At 41.3% G+C, this 26,503-nt stretch overlaps 1 protein-coding gene across 1 annotated transcript in view; it reads left to right on the forward strand.

Annotated features, from left to right (window-relative positions):
- The window catches only part of LOC128530295 (Fc receptor-like protein 5), a 91,695-nt gene extending 75,102 nt beyond the window's left edge, over positions 1-16,593 (forward strand). Inside the window, exons 4-12 of the mRNA XM_053504162.1 lie at positions 820-1,155; positions 1,746-2,021; positions 3,512-3,628; positions 5,840-5,932; positions 6,135-6,185; positions 6,322-6,396; positions 8,557-8,637; positions 14,159-14,208; positions 15,629-16,593. Of these exons, the coding sequence (XP_053360137.1) occupies positions 820-1,155; positions 1,746-2,021; positions 3,512-3,628; positions 5,840-5,932; positions 6,135-6,185; positions 6,322-6,396; positions 8,557-8,637; positions 14,159-14,208; positions 15,629-15,631 (1,082 nt within the window). The 3' untranslated portion in view covers positions 15,632-16,593. The remainder of the gene's footprint in view (positions 1-819; positions 1,156-1,745; positions 2,022-3,511; positions 3,629-5,839; positions 5,933-6,134; positions 6,186-6,321; positions 6,397-8,556; positions 8,638-14,158; positions 14,209-15,628) is intronic.
- The last annotated feature ends 9,910 nt before the right edge of the window (positions 16,594-26,503 follow it).

Genomic DNA, 26,503 nt, shown 5'->3' on the forward strand with positions numbered 1-26,503 from the left:
ATGTAAGTATTGGGGTTAGAAGTTGTGAAAATTAAAATTATTAATTAAGTTTAAAAATAATATTATATGAGATCTGTGAGGTCTAAAATAGGTAAAATAAACTGTATTTTAAACTGTATTTGGGCAAGAAGCTAGGGGTTAGCATTAGCATTTGCCTCATCATGGCTTAGCATAAGCACAAACAAGACTACTGTATAATAAAAACGGTGGACTACAAGAACATGAACTGAAATAAGCAGCACAACTTAAATGCAAGACATAGACAACTAGCAGCAGGAGAATAGAGAGAGTGTGATGGCAGGATTTAAGTGCTGGAATCTCATGCAATCTGTTTCTCTAAAGCGAGCTGTTCAGGTACATTCCAGCTTCTTATTATAGCAGTGAAATATTAATTAGCACATAACATAATATAACAGCAATAACAGCCAATGCAAAATAAACATGAATGTAACACCTGCAACTAAAGTAGAACCACGAACAAAAAGGAAACACAGTTTGTGTTTATCTGAGTCATAATGTATGTGCTTCATAAAGAGTACAGCCTGCATTATTCATTTCATCAGCTGTTGATAAAAAACATTAAAATACATGTTCTAAAGTTCACACTTAAGTACTGTAGATAAAAATAACACACACACACACACACACACACACAGGTAAATAAATCTGTAGAGGAGCAAGTGTGTAATGCGCTTGCATTGTAAGATGTGAGCTTGTTTTGGTGACACTAAAAAAGTTAAATTAATTTTAATTCATTGTTAAATTCTAATTGTTTATTTAAGAAATATACAAACTAATTGTGCATGTGCTGTGTAACAGAGAGACCAGAGGCAGTACTGAGTGTATCTCCACAGAGCTGGCTGACTGAAGGAGACTCAGTGACTCTAAACTGTGAGGTTACAGACTCCTCTACAAACTGGACATTCAGCTGGTACAATGTGGTTCCCTCCAGACATGGCGCGACTCAAATAATAACCAATCATAGCTCTATCATGTATGTGGAGCTCCTCTCAGACAGCAGCAGAGGATCTGGAGGCTCCTACACTCTCAGTCCTGCTGCTCTTAAACACACAGGAGTTTATGTGTGTAGAGGAGAGAGAGGAGAACCAGCCTTACACACACAGTACAGCAATCTACAGACACTATGGATCACTGGTGAGGAGAAATAAACCAACAGTAATTTACTGTAGGATGTGTTTGTATAAATGTCATTAATGCAGCATTTGTTTATTAATATTCATAAGATAATGAAAGAGCTCTAAATGCTGATAGATTTTCCCTTTATGACATTAAACATGAAACAAAAAACGTAGTGACTTTTTATAAGTAATTCACTTTTTGTTTTGTCTCTCATTTAAAATGATTTACTATTCAAGATGAACAGATACAAAGCTGATGATAATAGATGTTGCAATATTGTGGGGTCGTTTTGTTTGTTGTTTTGTGCTAAAGCTAGGCTAATACTGAGATGATGGTGCCCTCTGGTGGAGAGGTGATGATCTGATCATGTGGACTAGTTTTACCTTAAACACTTTGTATTTACACCTTCTGTGCTGCTTTGTGCCTTTCCTGTCTTCATAGTCCAGTTTTGATTTAGTTTCTTGATTTTGACTTGCTGTGTTTTTGCAGCATTAATGATTAGGGGTTAACCTGTTAAAACTCTTCTATGATCAATGCTTGGGATTTTTTTAGTCTATTGTATATTACACTTATTTATATTCCCATGTCTCTTTTCTGTGTTTAAGGTGAATCTCCTCCAGTCTCTCTGATCATCAATCCCAACAGAACTCAACACTTTACTAAAGACTCTCTCTCACTGAGCTGTGAGGACCAGAGTAACTCTACTGGATGGACAGTGAGACGATACACACACAGTGAGGGAGTGTTAGATTGTTCACAGTGGGGATCAGTTACAGGATCTACATGTAAAATCAGCTCCCTCAACACATCCTACACTGGAGTTTACTGGTGTGAGTCTGAATCTGGAGAAAACAGTAATCCTGTCAACATCACAGTGCATGGTGAGTCTTCATCTAGTGTGTTTATTGATAATGATAAAAGAAAATTGATATTTAAAAAATTTCAGAACTTTCTGTATTTTAAGTTATTCTAAAAATAACTGTGTGTGCATTTTCTTCGTACACTGAGTAGATGTGTAATCTATACACACATTTATAATAATAAATAATAAAATGAGTAACAATGCTATGATTATTAAACAGTGTTTGTGATACGGAGTGCAAGGTGACATTCATAAAATTCTTTCATTTTGCTTTGTGTGTTCATTCGTACAACAACATACACTAGGCTTACAGTACATACAGTAGTAGCAAATTGGATACATATATCTCAGATATACTGTATATCTGTCAATCTATGTACTCGCCTTTCCCTTACTCTCTCTTTCTCTTTCTCTCTCTCTCTCTCTCTCTCTATATATATATATATATATATATATGTGTGTGTGTGTGTACTGTATATATACTTCAGATTACGAGTAACGCGGTTCATGAGTGTTCCGCGAGACGAGCAAAATTTTTAGATAAATTTTGACTTAAAAAAACAAGCATTTTTTTGGTTTACCAGTACAGAATATCATGTATCACGCATGCGCTTCTTGTTTTGACACTGAGCGTGATCACAACTGAAACTGAAAGACCCAGCAGGGGAGACTGTCTGTGTGTTTGTGTGGGAAGCCAATACATGCTTTTTGGGAGGCATGCAGGGAAAAACCTTTTTTACACCTTCAATCATAAAACATAAATGTCTGGAGTTTGCTGCCAATCTCATCTGTATTCTCCAATCTTGTAAAATGGTATAGGAGGAGATTAAGTGCTGTCTTGGAGTTGTACAAAGTATTAACATCAGGGGTGCCAATAATTGTGACACATGCCTTCATGCAAAAAAAAGAAAAATAAATCTTGATGTGTTTTTTTTTTTTTTTTACGCTTAACAATTGTACTTTAATTAAATGTTTGATTTTTCTCTCTTTTTGCATTGTGGGTTGTGGGGTGATCTCTTTCTCTGCGCTGTCCCATTTTATACACAAACATCTTTGCTAAAATAATCAACGCCCTGTACGTGAAGTTCCTACATTCAAAATCATGACTCTTTATCTGACCCAGACCAGATGTTATCATTTATTCAGGGACAACTACAATCAGGTTGTTTCTGCTCTGTTCTCTGCCTTGTCTTTCTATGTTCCAGATAAATTTAAAGCTTTTATAGTCTACGTGGCACACTTACTGCAAAGATCAGAATTAATACATGATTAAAATGTGATTTTTCCATTACAGGTTTTATATTGTTTAAATATAAAATGAATTCATTACAAGCCTAAGAACACATTTTAATCAGGTTTGGCAATAATAGTGACCAGCACTGTGTTTATATACAGTATATAGTCACACATGAGATTTTTTTTTTTTTCACACAATCTTTTCTTTTAAAGAAGCACAGCGGATGCAACATTATTAAAATCCTAAAGTCTGCTCTCTCTCTTTCCAATTAGGTTGGGAAAGAGCTAAGGATGGGTCAGTAGGATTGTCTGTGGGACTGAGTTTGTTCTTTATCCTCATTGTTTTTCTCATCTTAATGATCCTCCTCTGGTACTGCAAAATAAAGAAAGGTATGATGATTGTTTAAAGTACGATGAACAATAGTAATGTGGGACACATTTTTCTCAAACAGTTTTTCTTTCACTTTGCATGACAGTTATAAATACCTTCAAATCTCCTGTACAATAATCAAAAGGAAAAATAACTAAATAAATCACTGATAAATATACAGGTTAAGATTACGAGATTACGAGGTTACAAGATTAAGTGTCCCTCATTACCATAATTCTCTTTTTGTTATTTATGTATGTGTATGTGATAAAAAGGCTGTTTGATGAATGCATAACAAAAATGTAGATAAAAATAAATAAATAAAATTGTTTCAAAAACTAGGCACTTTAATAATTATGATAATAATAAATAATAAACCTGTTTAAATAGAAAGTAGATTAGAAAATAACTATAAAGTGCTTGCACATGGTAAGGATAGAAATTGTGCAATGTAAATACTACATACTAATATTGTTTTATATATTAATTTGATATTTTCTTATATATAACTATATTATCATAAACTCATAATCACCCCCAGCGCAAGAGGTTAGATTCCAACATCAGGTCTGTGTGTGTGGAGTTTGCATGTTCTCTCATACCCTAAGTTTCCTGTGAGGCCCCTGTGACTACAGGATACAGTGTAAATATCAGTACAGAAGATGAATGAATAAACTCATAATAAAGACACAAACTGTTTACAGCTAAATAAAACAGGTTCATAAAATGTAGTAGAAAAGATGATGAAGGTTATGAACAAATTCACTGTAATTTCCTCATAACCTTCTTCACTCTTTCTACTAAATTTTATGAATCCTTAAAAGTATTACAGAACCTGCAACTAGTTTAATTTCAATATACTGCATTTCTTTTTAATCAGTTTTATTTGGTTTCTATTCTAACTGTGCAGTGAATCTTTTGAAGTCAGTCTGTTTATTAGACTGTAATCAGGGTTGTGTAAAATGTGTTTTTGTTCCCATTTATTCTGCACCCTATTTAGATATTGAATCTGTCTATTATGCATCAAACTAAGAACAAAAAGTAATGTCATAAAGTTAGCATTTTTAAATATTCGACTGTTTTGCTATAACATGGGACTTTAATATTCATATTGATAATGATGAAATCAATACTGCAAAAGAAAAGTGTTCTAAACTTTTGACCTGATTCAGCATGTGCATGAGCCAACACATAATCGTTAATCGCCAAACACAAAATCACTTTAGATTTACTCATCAGTAAGGGACTAAACATCTCATCCTTTCTTATTAAGGACGTAGCACTATCTGATCACTTCTGTATTTTCTTTGATATATTAATCTCTGTTACCACTAAATCTAGATCTGTCCCTGTCAGGAAGAGATGCATTAATGAGAACACAAGTGCACTATTTATGAAGGCTATATCTTCAACACCAAGCATTTCTGCAGACTCTGTTGATCTTCTCCTTGAATTCTTTAACGTAAAATTTAGGAATGTTATTGATGATATTGCTCCGGAAAAGGTACGAAAGACGGGCAGACAGAAATCATCATGCAGAAAATCAACAGCAGTTCAGAGTATGAAAAGACAATGCCGCAAAGCTGAGCGGATGTGGCGGAAGATGAAACATGGAATTCACTATAGCATCTATAAAGACAGCCATCGTGCTTTCAATGTGGAACTAGCCAAAGCTAGACAGACCTTCTTCTCAAACATTATAAACAGAGACTTAAACACACACACTCATTTTGCTACTATTGAGAGACTGGCAAACCCACCAAGTTCAATTCACATTGAAATGCTCTCCAACAATGCAATGAGTTTGTTTCCTTCTTTTCTGAGAAAATCAGTAATATTTGAAGAGCTATTAACACATCAAGTTATGCAGTGGTCAAAAAAAAAAACACAAACGCAACCTCACGAAACAGACAGACCTTAGTTTCAGTAGTCATGTCAAAGTAACTAAATCAGCATATTATCATCCTAAAAACATTGCAAGAATTAGAGGTTTTGTTTCCAATTAAGACTTAGAGAAACTTGTCCATGCCTTTATCACCAGCAGGGTGGATTATTGTAATAGTCTCCTTCAGGAACTGTTTTTATTTTTATTTTAAATCAAATTAAAATAATTGCTATTTCTTTTTATAAGTATTTTCTTCTCTTTTATGTAAAGCACTTTAAATTACCATTGTGTTTGAAATGTGCTATACAAATAAACTTGCCTTGCCTTGCCTTGTTTCCCTCTGTAGAAAAGCTGCAGAAACTCAATCAGACATCAGAGCAGAATCAGAGCCGGTCAGGAGCTGAAGACTCTCAGTCAGGACACACACCACCTCAGGCTGGTCAGACCCTGCCTCAATCACTGTTTATTTATAGATTTAATATTAGAAACTCACATATTACTAAAAAAAATCATTATTAAACTATTATCTCTGTAAACATTACATTTTAGGTAATTATTTTTTATTTAATTTAAATATAATTTGCTTTGTAATCTAAAGTAGAAATTACAAATACAGTTAAACTTTATTTTGATTTCTGTAGGAACTGAACACATTTATGCCTCTGTGGATCAGGCGGATATGAGTGGAACAGGTAGCTTTATTTCATAAAAAAAATTCCTCTTGCATAAGAAGAATTAATTATAGATACACTCTATACAGTAATGTACAGACCTCTATGTAATGTACAGAAGTGCCTTGTAGTGATTTACACACTGTACTGTGTTCAGGTGAAGCTGCAGCTGAGAGCAATGAAGCCATTTACTCACTGGTCACAAATAAACAGAAGAAAAACAGGAACAATGGTAGTGTACTTTTTTAATAATGTAATATTTAGTGTGTTTTTTAACTCTCCTATTATCTTTGGGGTAATTTAGACCACATTCAGTGTTTAAATATTAATGATTGACTTTTTTTATTTTGCTTCATATTCAGTGACTTTTCCAAATTTAATAGGGATAACTGGGTAAACATAAAATTAACATCATGATATGTTTTTAATGTCCTGTACACATGTTGTACGCATCTGTGTTATTTGGGGTCAATTTGACCCCAGACAGTTTTAACTGTATAAAACATATAAGAAATATATATATATATATATATATATATATATATATATATATATATATATATATATATATAATAATTGTTTTGGTTAATTTAGATGATATTTTAGGAGGAGGGAAAAACATCACCCTCGCATTTGCTACTTTGTTGGGTGGGAAAATATGGTTCTTGTAAAGATTATTGGTAGTTCACCCAACATATGGGTGAAGCAAACATATAAAAAACTTATATATAAAAAAAAAGTTTATAACACTAGGCTTCTGAACCATTTCTCATGTTGAGGAGAACCCTGATTATGAGGCTACATTCTTTGATGAGAACAAGACCCTCCATGTTGACTCTCCTGTTGTGTTTTGACCACTAGCAAACACACTACCTTTTAAAAATGCAAAATTACTATGGTCCAAATAAAGGGTGACAAACTCACAGTAATATGGGGTGTAATGGACAAATGGGTTTAGCGATTACCCCTTCTTCACAATCCAAAAATAATTTTGTTAGTTCTTTAAGTTGTCCTTTCAGACAATACATGCCGAACAAACCGGCCAAATAAATTCAAATTCAAATTCAAATTTTATTTGTCACATACACAATCATACAGAGTACAATATGCAGTGAAATGATTTTGTGCGACCACGGAGTCGCGACGGCAGCCACCTAACCGGCGCCATCATAGAAAATAAGGAATAAAATACATTAGGATAACGAGGGTAAAAAATCCCCTCCCAGACTGTCCTTCGAAAAGGGCAGTGTGCGATCAGGGGTACAAAAAATACCTCAGCAACAAGCACAGAAAAACATGTAAACACAAGACATAAACATTGCAACGATGAGGGTACAGGGGATAGGAAATGTCCAATGTAGGCAAACAGCTCCAGTCCCTGCAGCTAAAGAGCGCTGGTCCCGATTCCGCCTACCCACACTGAAGGGAATAAGCACACGAAGGCGTTGGATATGGGGAAGGTAGAGTGTCTATCTGTAGCTGTTCTGTGAGTGCGAGTGCGTGCGTGTCAGTTGTAAGCCTGTAACATCCCATAATAGTCTGCGCCAGGTTATACAGTAGTCCTATAAGTCCTTTATACCTAACCAGTCTTCTGATACGCTACAATTCACCACGCTCCTTAAGATCCCAAAACTCTGGACTTCTGGTAACTCCCTGAATTTCAAAATCTACAAAAGGGGGCAGGGCTTTTTCATATTTAGCTCCAAAGCTTTGGAATAGCCTTCCAGACAGTGTTCGGGGCTCAGACACAGTTTCCCAGTTTAAAAGTAGACTCAAGATGCATCTCTTTAATCTGGCATATGCGTAACTCATCCCATAACCTCATACTCCAGTACATTTTCTGAATGGCAACTATGCTAATTCTCTCCATCTTTTCGGTATTTTTCTACCCATCCCGAGGCATCTGAAGATTGTGCCAGCTTTAGTAGACAAAGGCCAACCCTGCGAGGATCCTGAGGCATCCAGAGAAGGACCAGCTCCAGCTGGATTCTGTTTTATGATGGTTGGAGCTACACATGTGCTGAACTGGACTTCATGTTTATTTAAAGAATCTCTGTTATATTGAACTTTCACCTGCATAACACACATGATGTTATATAATTTCTGTCTGTTATCACCCAAATGAGGATGGGTTCCCTGTTGAGTCTGGTTCCTTTCAAGGTTTCTTCCTATTGCCATCTCAGGGAGTTTTTTCCTTGCCACTGTCGCCGTCACTCTTAGCTTGCTCATCACATACATTTCATTCATCATTCATTCATCTAGACACATTTGTCTCTCTCTCACACACACACACACACATAGATTTTAATATTGATTTAATGTGTGAGATACTCTTGTGAGTTATTAGTGATGTGTTACAAATCTGGGATGGTTGTGTTCTCTGCTGCTGCAGGTGCTGATGCTGACAACATTTGTGATGTGATGTATGCTGAGCTTGAACTAAAACCAATAAAAAAGAAAAAGAGAGTAGAAGGTAAGACAAAATGTAGAAACTCCTTTAAACCTTTTTTTATTATAGAACACTGTCACCCGACTCATATTTCATGTAAGACATAAAGTACCATGTTGTGATGGTAAAGGGTAAACATCAACAACAGTGTTTTGTAAAGTAGTGGAGTTAGCACCTTCAGTTTTTAGTTTTCCTATAATACCACATCCACTAGTGTTTTATTCCCTTTGTATCACTGCAGTTTTTAGGAACTGTATGTTTAATTAATTAAAGAACAACATTTAAATTTTATTATTTTAATAATGATAATTATTATTAATTATTAATAATATTGTAGCGTTTATACGCCGGTAAGGATTGTGGAGAGACGAGTGAGCTTATTTTGCTGCCCAATGCAAATGGCTGGGAGTATTTTATTCGCTCTGACACAACGGCACATTCAATAACAGTCACACAACACAAGACACACTTCTGATCCACACACACACACCCTGGCCGAAGCCACTACCCCAGACACCTTTCCCCAACACGGTGAACACATAACAGTCCCTCCCGCAAAGCATGATGGTCATTACTCAAACCCCACCCACGCCACACTGCCCCCACCCGAGCTGTGACCGTCCCCGGTCACCATGGCGAACTCAGTCCAGCAGGCGTGACGGTGGTCGGCGCTGGCGTTGTGAACGCCGGAGTCTTTTTGCGGGGGAAGGCGGGGCGCAGCCCTCTCCCTGAGGCGGACCGGCCTCCACAGAGCTCGATGTTCTGCTGACGTGGGGCTGGTAGGGAGCGAGCCGGTCCCGGTGGAGCACGACCAATCGCGACCGCCCCGTTAACCGCACCCGGTAGACCACGTCGGAGAGCTGAGCAACGACCGTGCAGGGGCCCACCCAGTGCGACATAAGCTTAGGCGAGAGCCCCCTTTTTCTTCCGGGGGAATACACCCAAACCTGCTCCCCAGCAGCAAAGTCTCGCCCCCGGCTGTGAGTATCATACAAGCGGCGCTGCTTCACCCCGGCGTTTGCCAAGTGTCTACGCGCCAGCTCATGGACACGAAACAGTTTGTCTTTTAAAGAACAGAAGTAATCCATCCCCGGCTTCGCGGGTAAATCCACTTGTGGAGGAGGCCCGAACACAAGGTCCACGGGCGTGCGCAACTCGCGACCGAACATTAGCGCAGCTGGCGTGAGCTGTGAGGACTCCTGCACCGCTGTGCGATAAGCCCAAAGCACGAGAGGCAAATGTTCGTCCCAGTCCTTTTGCCGGTCGCTGGTAAGCACGGCGAGTTGGGTGGTGAGCGTTCGATTAAAACGTTCCACAAGGCCGTCACTTTGCGGATGAAGGGGCGTGGTGCGGGTCTTTTTCACCCCGAGGCGCTCGCACACCGCTGCAAATACCTCCGCCTCGAAGTTACGCCCCTGGTCGCTGTGCAACTGCTCCGGGGCGCCGAATCGGCTGAACACCTCATCCACCAACACTCGGGCCGTGGTGGAAGCGCTCTGGTCAGGAACAGCAAACGCCTCCGGCCACTTGGTGAAATAATCCATGGCTACCAGCACATACCGGTTCCCGCGATCGGAGATGGGAAAAGGCCCAAGAATGTCCACGCCCATACGCTCCATGGGTGCCCCCACCCGAAAGTCTTGCAAAGGTGCTCGCGAGCGCTGGGTAGGGCCCTTCTTTGCCGTGCAGACGTCGCATCTGTGAACAAAGAGTTCACTATCAGTGTGACAGCCCGGCCAGTAGAAGTGGGCGCGCAACCGCTGCAGCGTTTTGGTGACTCCGAAATGTCCAGCACCCGCATGCCCGTGAATCATTCCCAACACCCGTGCCCGCAGAGTCCGCGGCACCAGCAGCTGAAAAGATTCGCCAGCGCCACACGGCCGTTCCCAGTGGCGGTAGAGTAAACCCCCCCGCAACGCTAGTCGATTAAACTGCGAGTGGAGAGCTTTTTCCTCTTGTCCCAAGTGAGCAACCGCGGCATAATCCGGTCTCTGGCCCGCGTTAACCCAACCCAGTACCCGTTGCAGCGCCGGATCCTTCTCCTGCTCGGCAATGAGCTGATCACGGTCCATCTGTGGCACAGGCGGAACGACTACAGGCAATGCTTTAGGCGACGCGGTAACTCGGCTGCACGCTGGCTCGGACGGCGGATTACCGACGGAGACTCCGGAGGATTGCGCAGGGAGAATGTTCCGATTCACGGGGGTCGGGGAGTGTTCGATGTCGCGACCACGCACGCGCTCTTCAACCCGCTCGCAGTGCCGACAACGCTCTTTGCTACACGGCCGGCGGGATAAAGCGTCCGCGTTACCATGCAGTTTTCCAGCTCGGTGCTGGACGGTAAAGTCGTAGTCCTGCAACCGCTCTAACCAGCGCGCCAACTGCCCCTCGGGCTCTTTAAAACTAAGTAGCCACACCAGCGAAGCGTGATCGGTCCGCAGCGAGAAGGATTGCCCGTATAAATATGGCCTAAAATGTTTTAGAGCCGCGACGACCGCTAACAGCTCGCGCCGCGTGACGCAGTAATTTTTCTCAGGTCCAGACAATGCGCGGCTGAAGTAAGCGATAACACGCTCTTTACCCTCGGACACCTGAGACAGGACAGCCCCCAGCCCTACATCGCTCGCGTCCGTGTCAAGGATAAACATACGAGACGCGTCAGGGTATCCGAGAACGGGCGACGTGACCAGAGCTTCCCGTAACCGAGCAAAAGCACGCGCGTGCGCCCTGTCCCAGCGGAACGGCTGATTCTTTTTCGTGAGGCCGTGCAGCGGACTGGCGATCGTGGCAAAATCCTTCACGAACCGGCGATAGTAAGAAGCTAACCCGAGGAAGGTGCGTAGCTGGGACACATTTAGCGGTTCAGGCCAATTCTGTACCGCCGCTATTTTTGTTGGATCGGTGGCAATCCCTTTAGCACTAATTACATGTCCTAGGAAGCCGGTCTCTCGCCGCAGCAGCTGACACTTTTTAGGGTTGAGTCGCAAATTCGCCCGCCGGATAGCCAGAAATACTTCCCGTAGGTTAGCTAGAGCGACCTCAAACTCCCTGCCGTGCACCAGTAAATCGTCCAGGTAAACGACACAACGGTTGCGAGGAATATCGGCTAATACCTTCTCCATCAACCGTTCGAACGTAGCTGGAGCGTTACATAGGCCGAACGGCATGCGCCGGAATTGCCATAGCCCTTGCCCGATCGAGAACGCAGTTTTAGGTCGCGCTTCCGGGGCGAGCTCTACTTGCCAGTACCCGCTTCGCAGATCTAACGAGCTAAACCACGCCGAGCCCGCAACGTGTTCCAGCGCATCATCTATACGCGGCAACGGATAGGAATCTTTGCGCGTTACCTCGTTTAACCGCCGGTAATCGACACAAAACCGCCACGATTCGTCCTTTTTGCGCACCAACACAACCGGTGAAGACCACGGTCCGGACGCTGGCTCTATGACGCCCGAGTCGGCCATCTCACGTAGCTTTTGTTCGGCGATAGCTCGTTTAGCTAAGGGAAGACGTCTCGGATGTAACCGAACAGGAGCCGCGTTACCCGTATTAATCGTGTGCTGCACCAAATTGGTATGTGTGCACTCGCTCTCATCAGCCGCGAAAATGTCTGCGAACTCGTGTAGCAGGGATTTCACGGTGTCGGCCTGTGTCTGACTGAGCCCTACGCTGCTACGCTGCATAAGCTCGGCCATTATTCTCGTTCGGTCTGCTACCGGATGTTTACATGGCGCGCCCGCCGGAAGTTCCGCCCCCCTGGTGTGCTCCGCTAACATGTCCGGCTGCGCTTTGGGCACTAGCAACCTGGCTAACCCGAAGCTACCACGCAACGTTCCGTCAACGAGATTAAGTACTGCACCCCACCTTTCCAAAATATCCAACCCCAAGATACAATCATCCTCAATGTCGGCCACCAAGAATGGATGAAAAAGAATGATTGCACCTACTTGTATGCGCACTGTGCGACAGGCCCGTATCTCTAGATAGCTCCCTGACACGGTGCGAATGCTCACGGCTGGGGCCGGCAGCATACAACCGCGATCGCCTTGTCCTAGTACTCCCCAGCGCAGCAGCGAAACTGTGGAGCCAGTGTCCACGAGCGCGCGCAGCGAAACGTTGTCTAGGCCACAGTTAACGTAGACCCCCGAGCGGTTTCCTGCACGTCCTGACCGGAGGTTGAACCCGGTAGTTGGGGAAACAAAGAAGGCTGTGGGAGCCGGCTTCACCTCGGCGCCCCCCGAAGCTAGTTTTAACGGCTGCTGGGGTACGTTGTCCTCAGGCCTGAGAACACTGCAGCGGTAATCCGGCGGTCCCTGGCCTCGGCGACGTCGCGGAATCTCGGAAGCTGGGTCGGGGCCTAGCCGCGACGGGTTGCCCTGTCCCCGGCTAGGTTCACCTACCGAGCGGCCCTGAGTCACGGGAGGTCGCTCGGCTCTTTCGCCGTGGCGTTCTGCCATGATGGGTTCGGCGCGCTCAGCCTCGCGCAGCGCCTCAGCCAAGGAGGCCGATGCCGCTAACCGGATGTGCTCGCGCAGCCGCCACGGCCGGACTCCCCGCAGGAACGCACGGCGCGCTAGCTCCTCCTGCTGGACGGACCCGAACTCCGGGTAGCCTCTGCGCGCGAGAGACCTCAGGTCCATGGCGAACGCCCCCAGTGGCTCGGAGGCGCTCCGCACGCGGGTTGCCAGCTCCTCGCACGCGGCCTCCTTACGGTCACCTGCGCTGAACCGGAAACGGAGCGACTCCCGCAGCTTCGCCCAGTCCTTCCGCTCATCAGCCCGGAGGTCTTCCAACGCCCGCAGCGCGTCACCCTCCAACGAGAGAGCCACCCGGACGGCTGTTTCCGCCGAGGACCAGCCCGCGAAGTCGGCGGCTAGCTCTACCTGGGCGAGGAACGCGTGGGGATCGACGGCGCCGTTGTAGGCCGGCAGGCGCAGCTGCAGGTCGCTTCGCTGGCGGACGGGGCACGGAGCTGTAGCTTGCTCCGGTCGCCGCTCTAACCCGCTACTCTCCATCCCACTTCTGACACCAATGTAGCGTTTATACGCCGGTAAGGATTGTGGAGAGACGAGTGAGCTTATTTTGCTGCCCAATGCAAATGGCTGGGAGTATTTTATTCGCTCTGACACAACGGCACATTCAATAACAGTCACACAACACAAGACACACTTCTGATCCACACACACACACCCTGGCCGAAGCCACTACCCCAGACACCTTTCCCCAACACGGTGAACACATAACAGTCCCTCCCGCAAAGCATGATGGTCATTACTCAAACCCCACCCACGCCACAATATATAATTATAATAATACTTTTTTTTTATAAACCATTATGTAAATATCCACAAAAGCAAGTCAGTTCCTCTTCTCTATTATATATTATTATATCAGGTATAAACAATTATTTCATTATTAGAATTCTTTCTAACTTTTTAAGTAAAAGGCAGAAAAATACAGTTTCACATGTTACAAAGAAACGAGAAAGGGTGGAATTTTTTTTTTTAGTAAATTAATCAAGAATCTGTTTCTTGCTCAAAACTAGAGAATGTCAGTGTGGGTGATGAGACTGTATACTCAGAGCTGCAGAAGAAGGTAAAACTCACTACATTTAGGACGATAGTACAAACACCACGAATCTAGATGTATTTTTAAATGTGCAAATAATAAAATTTGGTCACACACAGCATAAAAATAATATTTTTTTCTGCTTGACCCTCATATCTACCTCCACCTTGAACTCTTCTGTCCCACCCACAACACATCTCACCACTGTCTTGCAGCTCTCATATATGTCCTGCACCACTCTAACATACTTCTCTGCCACTCCAGACTTCCTCATACAACACCACAGCTCCTCTCTCGGCATCCCGCCATACACTTTCTCTAAATCTACAAAGACACAATGCAACTCTTTATTACCTTCTATGTACTTCATCAGCATCCTCGAAGCAAATACTGCATCTGTTGTACTCTTTCTAGGCATGAAACCATATTGCTGCTCACAAATGCTCACCTCTGCCCTTAATCTAGCTTCCACTACTCTTTCCCACAGCTTCATTGACTCATCAGCTCATTACTTTCATTCCTGCACATCTCCCTTGTTTTTAAAGATCGGCACCAATACAGTTCTCCTCTATTTCTCTAGGAATCTCTAACTCCCCAAGACCTTGTTAAATAAACTAGTCAGAAACTCTAGTGCCACCTCTACAGGTCCGCACCTGTCAGTAAATTTCCTTCCTTATCTTTATCTCTGCTTTGCCATCCTGTACATATCCATCTTTCCCTACTTACTGTCCAATCTAGCATACAAGTCATCATATACTCTTTGTTTGGCTTTGACATCTCTTCCTTCACCTAACGCTGCATATCCCTGTACTCCTGTCTACTCTCTTCAGTCCTCTCGGTGTCCTATTTCTTCTTAGCTAGCCTCTTTCTCTGTATACACTTCCTTGGACTTCCTCCAAGTCTCCTTATTCCCTTTCCTGATGATACAAGTACTCTCCTACCTGTCTCCTTGATAACCTTAGCTGTAGTTGTCCAGTCAACTCGAAGCACATCCTGACCCCATACAGTCCACCTGAGTGCTTCTGCCTTTGCTCTTATATGTCACTCTATGTTCCTGCCTCTTCTGGAAAAATGTATTCATTACTCCCATTTCCATCCTCTTTGCAATGTCCACTGCCATCTGGCCTTCTGCATTCCTCATCAACCTATCTGATACTTTGTTTACCTCCAGAACATTCCTTACAAACTGTTTATTTATGATAACTCTTATTTTATTTTCCTTCCTGTCCACACCATGTTAAAACAACTTGAAACCTGCTCCTAAGCTTCAAGCCTTGCTACCTTTCCACCTGGACAAAGTATGTCCACCTTCCTTCTCTGCATCATGTCAACCAACTCTCTTGTCATAGTCCCAACATCCAAAGTCCTTGTTGTTATTCCTAAACACACAAAAAAATCCTAATTGTATTTATGTGTGCTCTCTCTTTGTCTCTCTCCCTGCCTCCAGTGACCCATTTGTCTGTACACTGATGAATCTACAGTTATCAACCAGATAACTAAAGACCTAGGAATTGAATTTGTCCTTCATTTTTCCTGAAACTCCCAGCTGTGAAACCTTACAATTGCTATGTTTTAAGTTCTAATGATGTGAGATCTGGCAGCTGAAGGATCTGAGGTTTTTCTCACCGTAAAACATTCAGAAATAGCAGGAACTTCACCACCAATCAGTTTTCTTGACATTATCAGGAAGGTATCCCAGGAGTCTGACTCGCATAATAGGCTTTACTGACTACAGTGCTTCACTCAGATACTCCTTATTTTTCGAGACCCAACACCAGGCAACCAAATGATGGAGATTTAACAGATATTCCCAGGACAATTTGTTACCCATCTTTAGTTTTAGGTCTTATCCCGTCGGTGCTTGGACTGCATCTGGATATTCTGTTTATTCTACAGCTGGACATCATGTTGTCCTACGTGTTGAGACTAAAACAGAATGGTTTGATTGATAAAATTTTACAGCTCTGCAAAATAAAAGACTAAATTAAATACATACAGTTTTAGATGAGCAGAACCTTCTCTTGGATTACTAGTATGAACACTCTAGTCAATTAGTTGAGAACGTCTAGACGGGACGATTGCAAGTATAACAGGCTGTGATGTTGTCTCTTTAAGAAAGCTTCAGTTTGTGTTGTATTATATCCCAAATTATAAAATAGTGTTTTAGAATATGCAACATTTTAAATTCTTTATGTTTGGCTATTTATTGTCCATATATGTATTTTTAAATACCCTTCATATGTAGGAGCAGCATATGTTTATAATTAATTCATTATAGCTTTTTTACAGCTATATTTTTTAGGTTGCAAGTTCACTTTTCATTTTTTAGAAATGTCTTAAATTAACATTGCTTTATGTGAAACAAACAATAGAATGAATGGTGAAAACGGTTATCCCCCTATCATATCAATTAATATCACCGAATATCTATGTTTTTTTAAGTATAAATATACAATCCTTTATTTTAATGTTTATTTTAAAATTATATTGTATCAAATTCTTAGAGGTTTTTTTTCTTTTATTATTATTTATTAATTTATTTTAAAGTGGGTAGTCTTTTTTAATGTATACATAAACAACAGGAAATAAACTGAAGAACATTTATGCACCAACAGTTTGTTAAAATGTTTTGTCTCTTTTTTGTCTCTTTTACTTTTTATGTCTGTGATTCCTATGTACTTAATTGACAATTGGGGCTTGTTTTAAGCATGAGAAGGTGGTGGCAAACCTGTCCAGAAATACTCTACCTTACTAATAACGTCAAATGCCCTCAAATTGTCTTGTTAAAAATGGACTGAGAATGAATAAATGTGTTAGGATTTTTGCAGAAAACATACAAACATACACATTTCAAAGCAGACCCATATTAACTAAGTGCACTTCTGGGAATTGCGCTCCATGTTTAGGTCAAGTCAAGTAGGCTTTTATTTTCATTCCAACCATATACAGTTCAGGTCACAGTGAAACGAAACAGCGTTCCTCCAGGACCAAGGTGCTACATACTGTACTGTACGTGCAACAACATAAGTTAACAACACAACTCTACCGGAACTAGCTAGCTAAGAGACCTAATTAGCTGACTAGCTCAGGTATGACAGATTTACATTTTTTTTATTTTTAATTCAACCTAAAACTACTTCTATACAAAAAGAGATAACAATAGGCAACAGACAACAAAATATGCAAACAAAGAGCTACAGAATGACAAACACAACAATGTAACCCGTTTCAGTACATTTGTAGTAACGAGGTATGAGGAGAGAACAGGGAGGGAGGAGAAACAGTAAACATTTGACATTCCTGAGTAGCAGCAATGATTTAAAAATATTTTGTGCAAAAAAAAATAGCAATAAGATAAATATTGCACAATATAGTGCAAAAAGAGAAGATCAGGTAGGTCGGTATGAACAAGTTGTGAGATGGTTGTCGATCAGAGTGTTTGTGCTTATGTGTGTTTATCAGTTCAGTCCTGATGTTTAGATCGTCTGAGTGATTTCTCTGTGTGTGTGTGTGTGTGTGTGTGTGTTTTTTTATTAGTCCAGTCCCTTTGTATTGGGGAGGCGGATGGCTTGTGGGTAAAAACTGTTACATAGTCTGGATGTGAGTGCCCGAATGCTTCGGTACCTTTTTTTCAGGCAAGAGGGTGAAGATTGTGTGTGAGAAGTGTGTCTGATCAGCCACAATGCTAGTGGCTTTGCAGATGCAACATGTGGTGTATAAGTCTTCAATAAAGGGAAGAGACACCGCGATGATCCTTTCAGCTGTCCTCACTATCCGCTTTAAGGTCTTGCAGTCTGATATGGCACAATTCCCAAAACAGACAGTGATGCAGCTGCTCAAGATGCTCTCGATTGTCCCTCTTTAGAAGGTGGTGAGGATTGGTGGTGGAAGCTGGGCCCTCCTCAGCCTTCTCAGGAAGAAAATACGTTTTTGGGCTTTTTGTGCAGAGAGCTGGTGTTAAGGGACCAGGTGAGGTGGACACCCTGGAATTTTGTGCTGTTGACGATCTCCACAGAAAAGCTGTCGATGCTGAGCAGGAGTGATCACTCCGTGTCCTTACACCAGTCCGCTAGCCTCTGTACTTCCTCTCTCTGATTCAATGTTTTTGCTGATGAGACTTACCACAGTCGTGTCATCAGCAAAATTGATAATATGAGTGGAACTGTGTGTCGCTACACAATCATGAGTCAGCAGTGTGAACAGCAGGGGACTGAGCCCACAGCCCTGTGGGGCTCCAGTGCTCATTGTGGTGGTGCTGGAGGTGCAGTTCCCGATCCACACTGACTGGGGCCTTTCGGTCAGAAAGTCCAGGATCCAGTTACAGAGGGAGGTGTTCAGGCCCAACAGACTCAGCTCTTCAATCAGGTGTTGGGGGATGATTGTATTGAATGCTGAACTGAAATCTATGTACAGCATTCTGACGATCTGTCTGTTCTAAAAAAATATCGTCCTATCTCTGTTCTACCATTTGTGTCTAAGGTCTTAGAAAAGATTGTGTTTCTTGAACTCCAATCTTTTCTTGCTTTAAACAGCTTGTTTAAGCATTTTCAATCTGGTTTTAAGGCGGCCCATAGTACTGCATCAGCTCTCTTGAGAGTCTTAAACGACATCCTTTTAGCCACTGATACGGTGGATTCTGTGGTCCTTGTTCTTTTAGATTTATCAGCTGCTTTCAACACTATTAGTCACTCAATATTACTACAGGTACATAGACTAGAGTCTTGAGTGGGTCTCTCTGGCATAGTTTTAAAGTGGTTTCAGTCATTTTTATTTGACAGAAAATATGTGGTTAAGATAGGAGTTTTTTCCTCATTGACTTCTTCTTTTCCCTGTGGTCTTCCACAAGCTCTGTGCTGGCTCCTACTCTATTCTCATTGTACATGCTACCTCTGGCCTCCATTTTTAGGAAACATGGAGTATCTTTTCACTTTTATGCTGACGACACGCAAATCTACTTACCTTTTAAGAAAAATGATGGCCTGGCCATGACTACTTTGTTATCCTGTTTAGATGAAGTTAAATCTTGGTTATCTCATAATTTTTTATCCCTTAATGAAAAGAAAACCGAGGTGATAGTCTTTGGCCCTTCGGAACACACGAAGGCCCCTGATCTTGATCTGGGTCCTCTATCAGCCTTTAGATCCTCTCAGGTTTGGAATTTAGGTTTCCTATTAAATGATTGACTAAAACTTGAGAAACAAATCTTTACCGTGATTGGATCTAGCTTTTTTTAGCTCCGTAGGCTCGCAAAGATTAGACCTTTTCTCACTGATAAGACTCTAGAGATGGCCATTCATGCTTCCAATACAACCCGCCTTGACTACTGTAATTCTCTTTATTATGGTATTTCTAAATCTCAAATCGCCCGTCTTTAACTGGTCCAGAATGCCGCTGCTAAATTTCTCTTGAAAAAGAAAAAAAGGGATCATGTGACTCTGCTTTTGAAAGCCCTTCATTGGCTGCCTTTTCAATTTCGAATTCATTCTAAAATTTTACTATTTGTTTTTAAATCGTTACACCAGCAAGCACCCATTTACTTATTTGAATTGCTGCACCACCATACCCCCCTGAGAAGTTTGAGATCCTGTGACCAGAACCTCCTCTTAATCCCACATTCCAGACTCAAGCGTAGAGGTGACCGTGCTTGGAACTGTGTGTCGCTACACAATCATGAGTCAGCAGTGTGAACAGCAGGGGACTGAGCACACAGCCCTGTGGGGCTCCAGTGCTCATTGTGGTGGTGCTGGAGGTGCAGTTCCCGATCCACACTGACTGGGGCCTTTCGGTCAGAAAGTCCAGGATCCAGTTACAGAGGGAGGTGTTCAGGCCCAACAGACGCTCTTATCCAGAGCGACTTACAAAAAGTGCTTTAATGTTTACATAATTGGATACATACTTACACTGAGTTAACTAGGTTAATAACTAAGTGCCATTAGTCCAACACAACTAAGAAGAGTTTTTTTTTTTTTGTTTTCGGGGGGGGGGGAGCTTAGTCCAAGTACTGGAGAAACAGATGAGTCTTGAGTCGTCGTTTAAAGATAGTCAAAGTCTCTGATGTACGGACATCTAGAGGAAGTTCATTCCACCACCTAGGTGCCAGAACAGAAAAGAGCCTGGATGAATGCCGCCCTCGATCCCTGAGAGATGGTGGGATGAGGCGAGCAGTGCTGGAGAGAGGTAAGTGGGTGCTGGGCCATTTTTAGCTTTGTAGGCAAGCATCGGTGTTTTGAATTTGATGCGGGCAGCTACAGGAAGCCAGTGCAGGGAGCGGAGGAGTGGGGTGGTGTGGGAGAACTTGGGAAGGTTAAAAACAAGACGTGCTGCTGCATTCTGGATCAGTTGCAGAGGACGAATCGTGGACAGAGGCAGGCCTGCCAGGAGTGAGTTGCAGTAGTCCAGTCTTGAAATAACAAGGGACTGAACAAGCACCTGGGTAGCCTGTGAAGAAAGAAATGGGCGAATTCTTCTGATATTGTAAAGAAGAAATCGACAAGAGCGAGTAAGGTTAGCGATGTGTGGGGAAAATGACAAATGATTGTCCACGGTTACCCCAAGATTGCGGGCGGTGGCTGAAGGAGTGATTTGGTTGTTGTCCATGGATATCACAAGGTCTTGACCTGGAGATGAGTCACAAGGGATAAACAACAGTTCGGTTTTACTGAGATTGAGCTTCAGCTGATGAGCAGCCATCCAAAATGAGATGTCTGCCAGACATGCTGAGATCCGGGTGGAAACCTGAGTGTCAGAGGGAGGAAAGGAGAGAACAAGTTGGGTGTCGTCTGCATAACAGTGGTATGAGAATCCATGCGATGATATGACCTTACCAAGAGACCGGGTATAGAGTGAACTTCTCAATTATATTGTCAATGTTTTTGGTGAAGTATTATAATATTTTAGTCTTGGAAAAGCTTTTTTAGTAGGCTAAATGTATTTTTAATTAATCAAATACTTAAAAATGTTGACAATTGCTTTATTATAATTTATTTCTTTAAAAACTAAATCAAATTTGAAATGAGGCAGAATGGTTTGCTTGTGCAGAAGTTGTTTTTGCTTTAAAATATTCCTCGCTTTTCATTGGGTTTTGAAACAATTGTCTTCTCCTGTGATTCACAAATTGGCATCCATTTACTTTTTTATATGAATTGATAAAAATAGGGGAAAATTTTGCTTTACAATTACAGATAGAATTGGATGAATCTGATTAAGATAATGTCATGCAGTCAAGTCATGCATCTGTAAGCTTTGTCTACGTGCATAAAGCTTTCACGCACCTTTTACTGATTTCACCTTTTTGCTTTTCCATCATTTAAAAGCACAAAAACCTGTGTAACAGGTTTTACGCACAGGTGGCACCACAGACACACAGAAAAAGGGTAATTTTCTTTGGAAAATGTAAAGGAAAGCGTTTAAGGAGTGTGTGTGTGTGTGTGTGTGTGGGGGGGGGGGGGTAATACTGTCACTGCCCTCACTGTGCATTTGTGTGCAGCTTTTGCATGTGATTGCTGTCTTCATGAATTTGTAAATGTTGTTAATTTTCACTGGATTAGCCAAATATTATTTCTCTTCACTTTTAAGAGAACAAAGTCTTATGTCAGTGCGCTCCAGCCACAGTATACCTGCATTTGAGAGAGTGATGAAGGGACTATGTAACATATCTCCCATTCCTGTCTGTAAACAGTGTGAGAATCTGTCTAATGACGGAAACCTCAAAACACCTTTGTAAGTCACTCTTGATACAGTAGGAGCATCTGCCAAATGGCTACATGTAAATGTAAACTTACTTAGTTACTTACTTAGTTGCTCACTTACTCACTCATTCTTTCTAATTGGGACATAAGGCTTCACAGATCTCTCTCCGACACTGTGTTGCCAAGTAAGGATTTGGAGCAATATATGTAGCCATGCAGACAGGTAGAGCTACATCCATAGCTGAGCAGGAGGCAGTGCCATGATCCTATCCTAAGGCCAAGTTTCAGTGTAGCAATCATCAATTTTGATCATGCCATACACCGGCCCAGCATTAATGCTAAGCTTGTGCACAGTCAAGCTCAGTCCCAGCGATTTTGTCAAGCTCTGTCTTACCATTCCATTCCAAGTTTTGTCTCAGACCCCAGCTAGTTTATCTCCAGTACGTCTAGCCTCCAAGCATCTTGTTAAATTTGGCTTCTTTTATCATTTATCAACCTTCAGCATTACACAAACTGACATGGGATGGTGGAGTGGCTGATCTGGACCACCTGGAATGTGCCCTAGAAACATCTGATACACAATTTACTGCATAAGTTTATGGTTCGACAACAAGATTGACTGATTGGATAATTACACAACTGATGGGTAGACATTAAAATGTAATGTACATTTAGATATTTTTCTTATTTAAAGGACTGATACATACAATTTTTATTAAAAATATATATATAAAACTCATAGTAAAGAGAAACCTTATAGGTTTTACAGTGTAAGTCTTAATATAAGAAAAGGAAACAGCCTATGCATCTGTGCAAACTAAAAATACTTTAATGACATATGTAAACTCTCTCTCTCTATCTATCTATCTATCTATCTATCTATCTATCTATCTATCTATCTACCGATCTATTTCTATCTCTCTATGAGAAGACAGGAAGTGGTTAGACTTTAACTCACATTACTGCTCTGTCAGTCAGTCAGTCATTATAGAGACAGGATGGAGTTCAGTCCTCTCCCTGTGATGCTCTGTGAGTAAATGTTCTCTTTGTGTCTTCATTAGAGTGAGTGTTGGGTATAAAGTTGTTCATCTGCAGTCTGAATGTCCTGAGTGATGAGCTTATTGTGTGATTAGGACATTGTGTGTACTTCAGCATGACTGCTCAGGTGGATCAGTGGATCCATATCTGTTATGAGAAGAGTTTAGTTTGATGTGTAACTACTCTCAGTAACTATGATAGTTCAACAGGTAAGAGTACAAGTAGAGCGAGTTTAAAACACAGGGTTTAAATCATCTAATGAGTGTAAATGAGTCTGTATTGTTGGAATCTGTACCTGATCTTCTGAGTCCTGCTGTTATTGTCTGCTCAGTGACAACCAACATCATCATTTGATCTGCTAAAAGAAAATGACTACATGGTGCTTGTATTTTCATTAGAGGAAGTGTTTGTGACTAAATATAATGTCATTAGCCACTGTGATGGGGCCTCTGGTGGACAGATTATTTTTTTTTTAAACAGAAACTAAGAATAGTTTCTTTCCACCATTTTTTATTACATACATTTCCAAAAAAAAAAAAAAAACACAGACAATAAGTTTATCACTGTGTTAAAGTTAAAAGTAAACATTATTATGCAAAAACAAACACTCATTAGTCCTATACACACACAGGGTAGTAACAGTGTTTAGAGGCCTGAGAGCAACACACGGATGTGGTTTATTTTCTATTCTAGTTTAGTGATTTTGTAAAATGTGTACAATTCAGTGAAGAAAGAAAAGAAGTGTGAAAGTAAATATGTGAAAGCAATAACTAGCATGCAACTTTATAACTGGTGAAATGAAGGGAAATTTGAACTCCACAAACACTCACTGAGAACTTTTAAAGCCAAAAGTTGGCCACGTTGAAAATCCCCATTTAAAGCCAGAGTGTCTGCACCAGGTCAAATTAGAGACACAATCACCATTGGGTATGGAGCAATAACATTTTTAAATATACATGTACTCTCTCTTGCCACTTTATTAGGAATATCTCAAACAATGCTGAGATGGTAATAAGGAATGCAATGTGCAAAAAAAGAAAAAAAAAAGAAAGAAAGACAACATTTCCTAGACAGCACAAGCAACCTGAACTATTCACTGAAGGCAGGTTGGGGTCCTGATTCATTTTGTTGACTTTAAATCCTTACTAGCTACTTCATGGAACAAAAATCTTCATTCTTTAAGTCGATTTAAAGCAGTAGAGCTCTATGTGACCCATACCAAAAATTATTAAAGTGTTCTACATAATTACTGACTCTTTAATCTATTATGACCTAAATGAAAAGTCTGTGAACCACCTTCACTTCTGTGAACACAAACCACTACAATCCACCTGCTGAAATTATGAACGGCTACATTTGTTATTTGTTTTATTTTTGATGTTTTTTTTTAATCAGCAACTACTGTACATTTTCTAAAGATTGCATGAATTTCTGAAACCATACATTAATCAAATTAATTAATGTAAAAATACATAATTAATTCCCCAAGTATACATTAATATCAAACAAATGTAGTTATTTTATTCACTATTACTGATTCCATATTCATTTGGCATTAAAACCACAAAGGGCAATTAAATATAATTATTTAAATATATTTCAAGTTAAATAAAAAAAAATGATGAAAAGTCTTAATAAATAGATAAACAAACATAGAAACAAGCACTTCTAATTAGTTTTGCGTGCAGAAGCACACACACACACACACACACACACACACACACACACACAGGGCTGTGACAGTTTTAGAAGCCTGACAGCAGAGATGAGATGAGAAGGTGTGAAATTGAATGTGTGAGAGAGTTGACTGACTCAAACAATGACTGTAAATATGGAGAACAAATCCAACTGCACTAATACTTCTTGTGTTGTTGAAATTTGGCCAAACTAAAATAATAATTTTATTTATGTATTTATTAAAGAAAATCTAACCCAAAAGAAGACATCAATGTCCATTCTTTAGCAGCACAAATGTTTGCTTTCAATTTGGTTAAACTATTAATTAGTAGTGGAACATGATGGAGCATATAAGAAATCCCATTTCAAAATAAGGTGGATGCCTCATTAGAGCTTTATTAGGATTTAATTTACAATAAATCTCCTAAGAATTGTATCTTATTTACATTACTTTTTGATCATTTTTTAATATGATTTGTGTGACACACACAAGTGCAGGTCGACCAGCCTTTACTGATTATCTTACACAGGCAAACAATATCACATGGGGTTAAGCAAGGTTAAGGTCAGGAAAAAGGCAGAGGTCAAGGGATTAGCAAGAACCCTTAACAAGCCTATGAAGTAAAGTGGTGTTTAAAATAAGAGCAGTGTGTTGAAAAAAGTGAGTAAAGCTCCAAATCCATATAATAACTGGTGGGTCTCATTAGCAAGAACGACGAGTCAGCGTACAGAGAGGAAGTGCAGAGGCTAACGGACTGGTGTAAAGCCAACAACCTGTCTCTGAATGTTGACAAGACAAAGGAGATGGTTGTTGACTTTAGGAGGACACGAGGCAACCATTCTCCGCTGAGCATCAACGGCTCCTCTGTGGAGTTCGTCGAAAGCACCAAATTCCTGGGTGTCCACCTAGAGAAGGACCTCAGCTGGTCCCTCAACACCAGCTCCCTACACAAGAAAGCCCAACAGCATCTCTTTTTTCTAAAAAGACTGAGGAAGCCCAGCTTCCACCACCGATCCTGACCACCTTCTATGGAGGAACTATCAAGAGCATCCTGAGCAGCTGCATCACTGTCTGGTTTGGGAATTGTCCATATCGGACTGCAAGACCCTACAGTGGATAGTGAGAATGGCAGAGAAGATCACCGGGGTCTCTCTCCCCTCTATTGAGGACATCTAAACCACATGCTGCATCTGAAAAGCCACCAGCATTGTGGCTGATCGGACACACCCATCACACACACTTTTCACACTCCTGCCATCTGGAAAAAGGTACCGAAGCATTCGGGCACACACATCCAGATTGTGCAACAGCTTTTTTTCACATGCTATCCGTCTTCCCAATAAAAAGGGACTGAACTGATAAACACACACACGCACACACACACACAAACATTATCACTCAGCTTAAAACATTGAGACTGGACTGACTAATCAACACAAGCGCAAACACACCGACCTATACCACCAAACTATCATACACACCAACCTGTAAATGCTCTTTTGCACAATATTCATTACTGGACCACTTTTTCCACTAACTTCTTAACATCTTAAATTCTTGTCACTACCACAACTCATCACCTCAACACCTTATTATTATGTTATGTTGTCGCACTGTCACTTTGTTGCTTTCGTTTGCACATTGGCACGTGCACTTTCTGTTGTCTGAAAAAAACCCTGTAGATAGTCTTCCTTACAGTAGTTAGTTAGTTTTTGTTAATTTATGTTGTAATTTATGTCAGGTCAATCTGTCTTGTCTCTGCTAGACAGCTAACTAGGCCTCTTAGTTAGCTAGTTTATATTTTTCTGTTAATTTATGTTGTAAATGTATGTTGCATGTAGCATCTTGGTCCTGGAGGAACGTTGTTTCGTTTCACTGTGTACTAACTGTATATGGTTAAAGTGACAATAAAACCTAC

The sequence above is a fragment of the Clarias gariepinus genome, chromosome 1 (assembly GCF_024256425.1).
Source record: "Clarias gariepinus isolate MV-2021 ecotype Netherlands chromosome 1, CGAR_prim_01v2, whole genome shotgun sequence".
Taxonomy (NCBI): Eukaryota; Metazoa; Chordata; class Actinopteri; order Siluriformes; family Clariidae; genus Clarias; species Clarias gariepinus.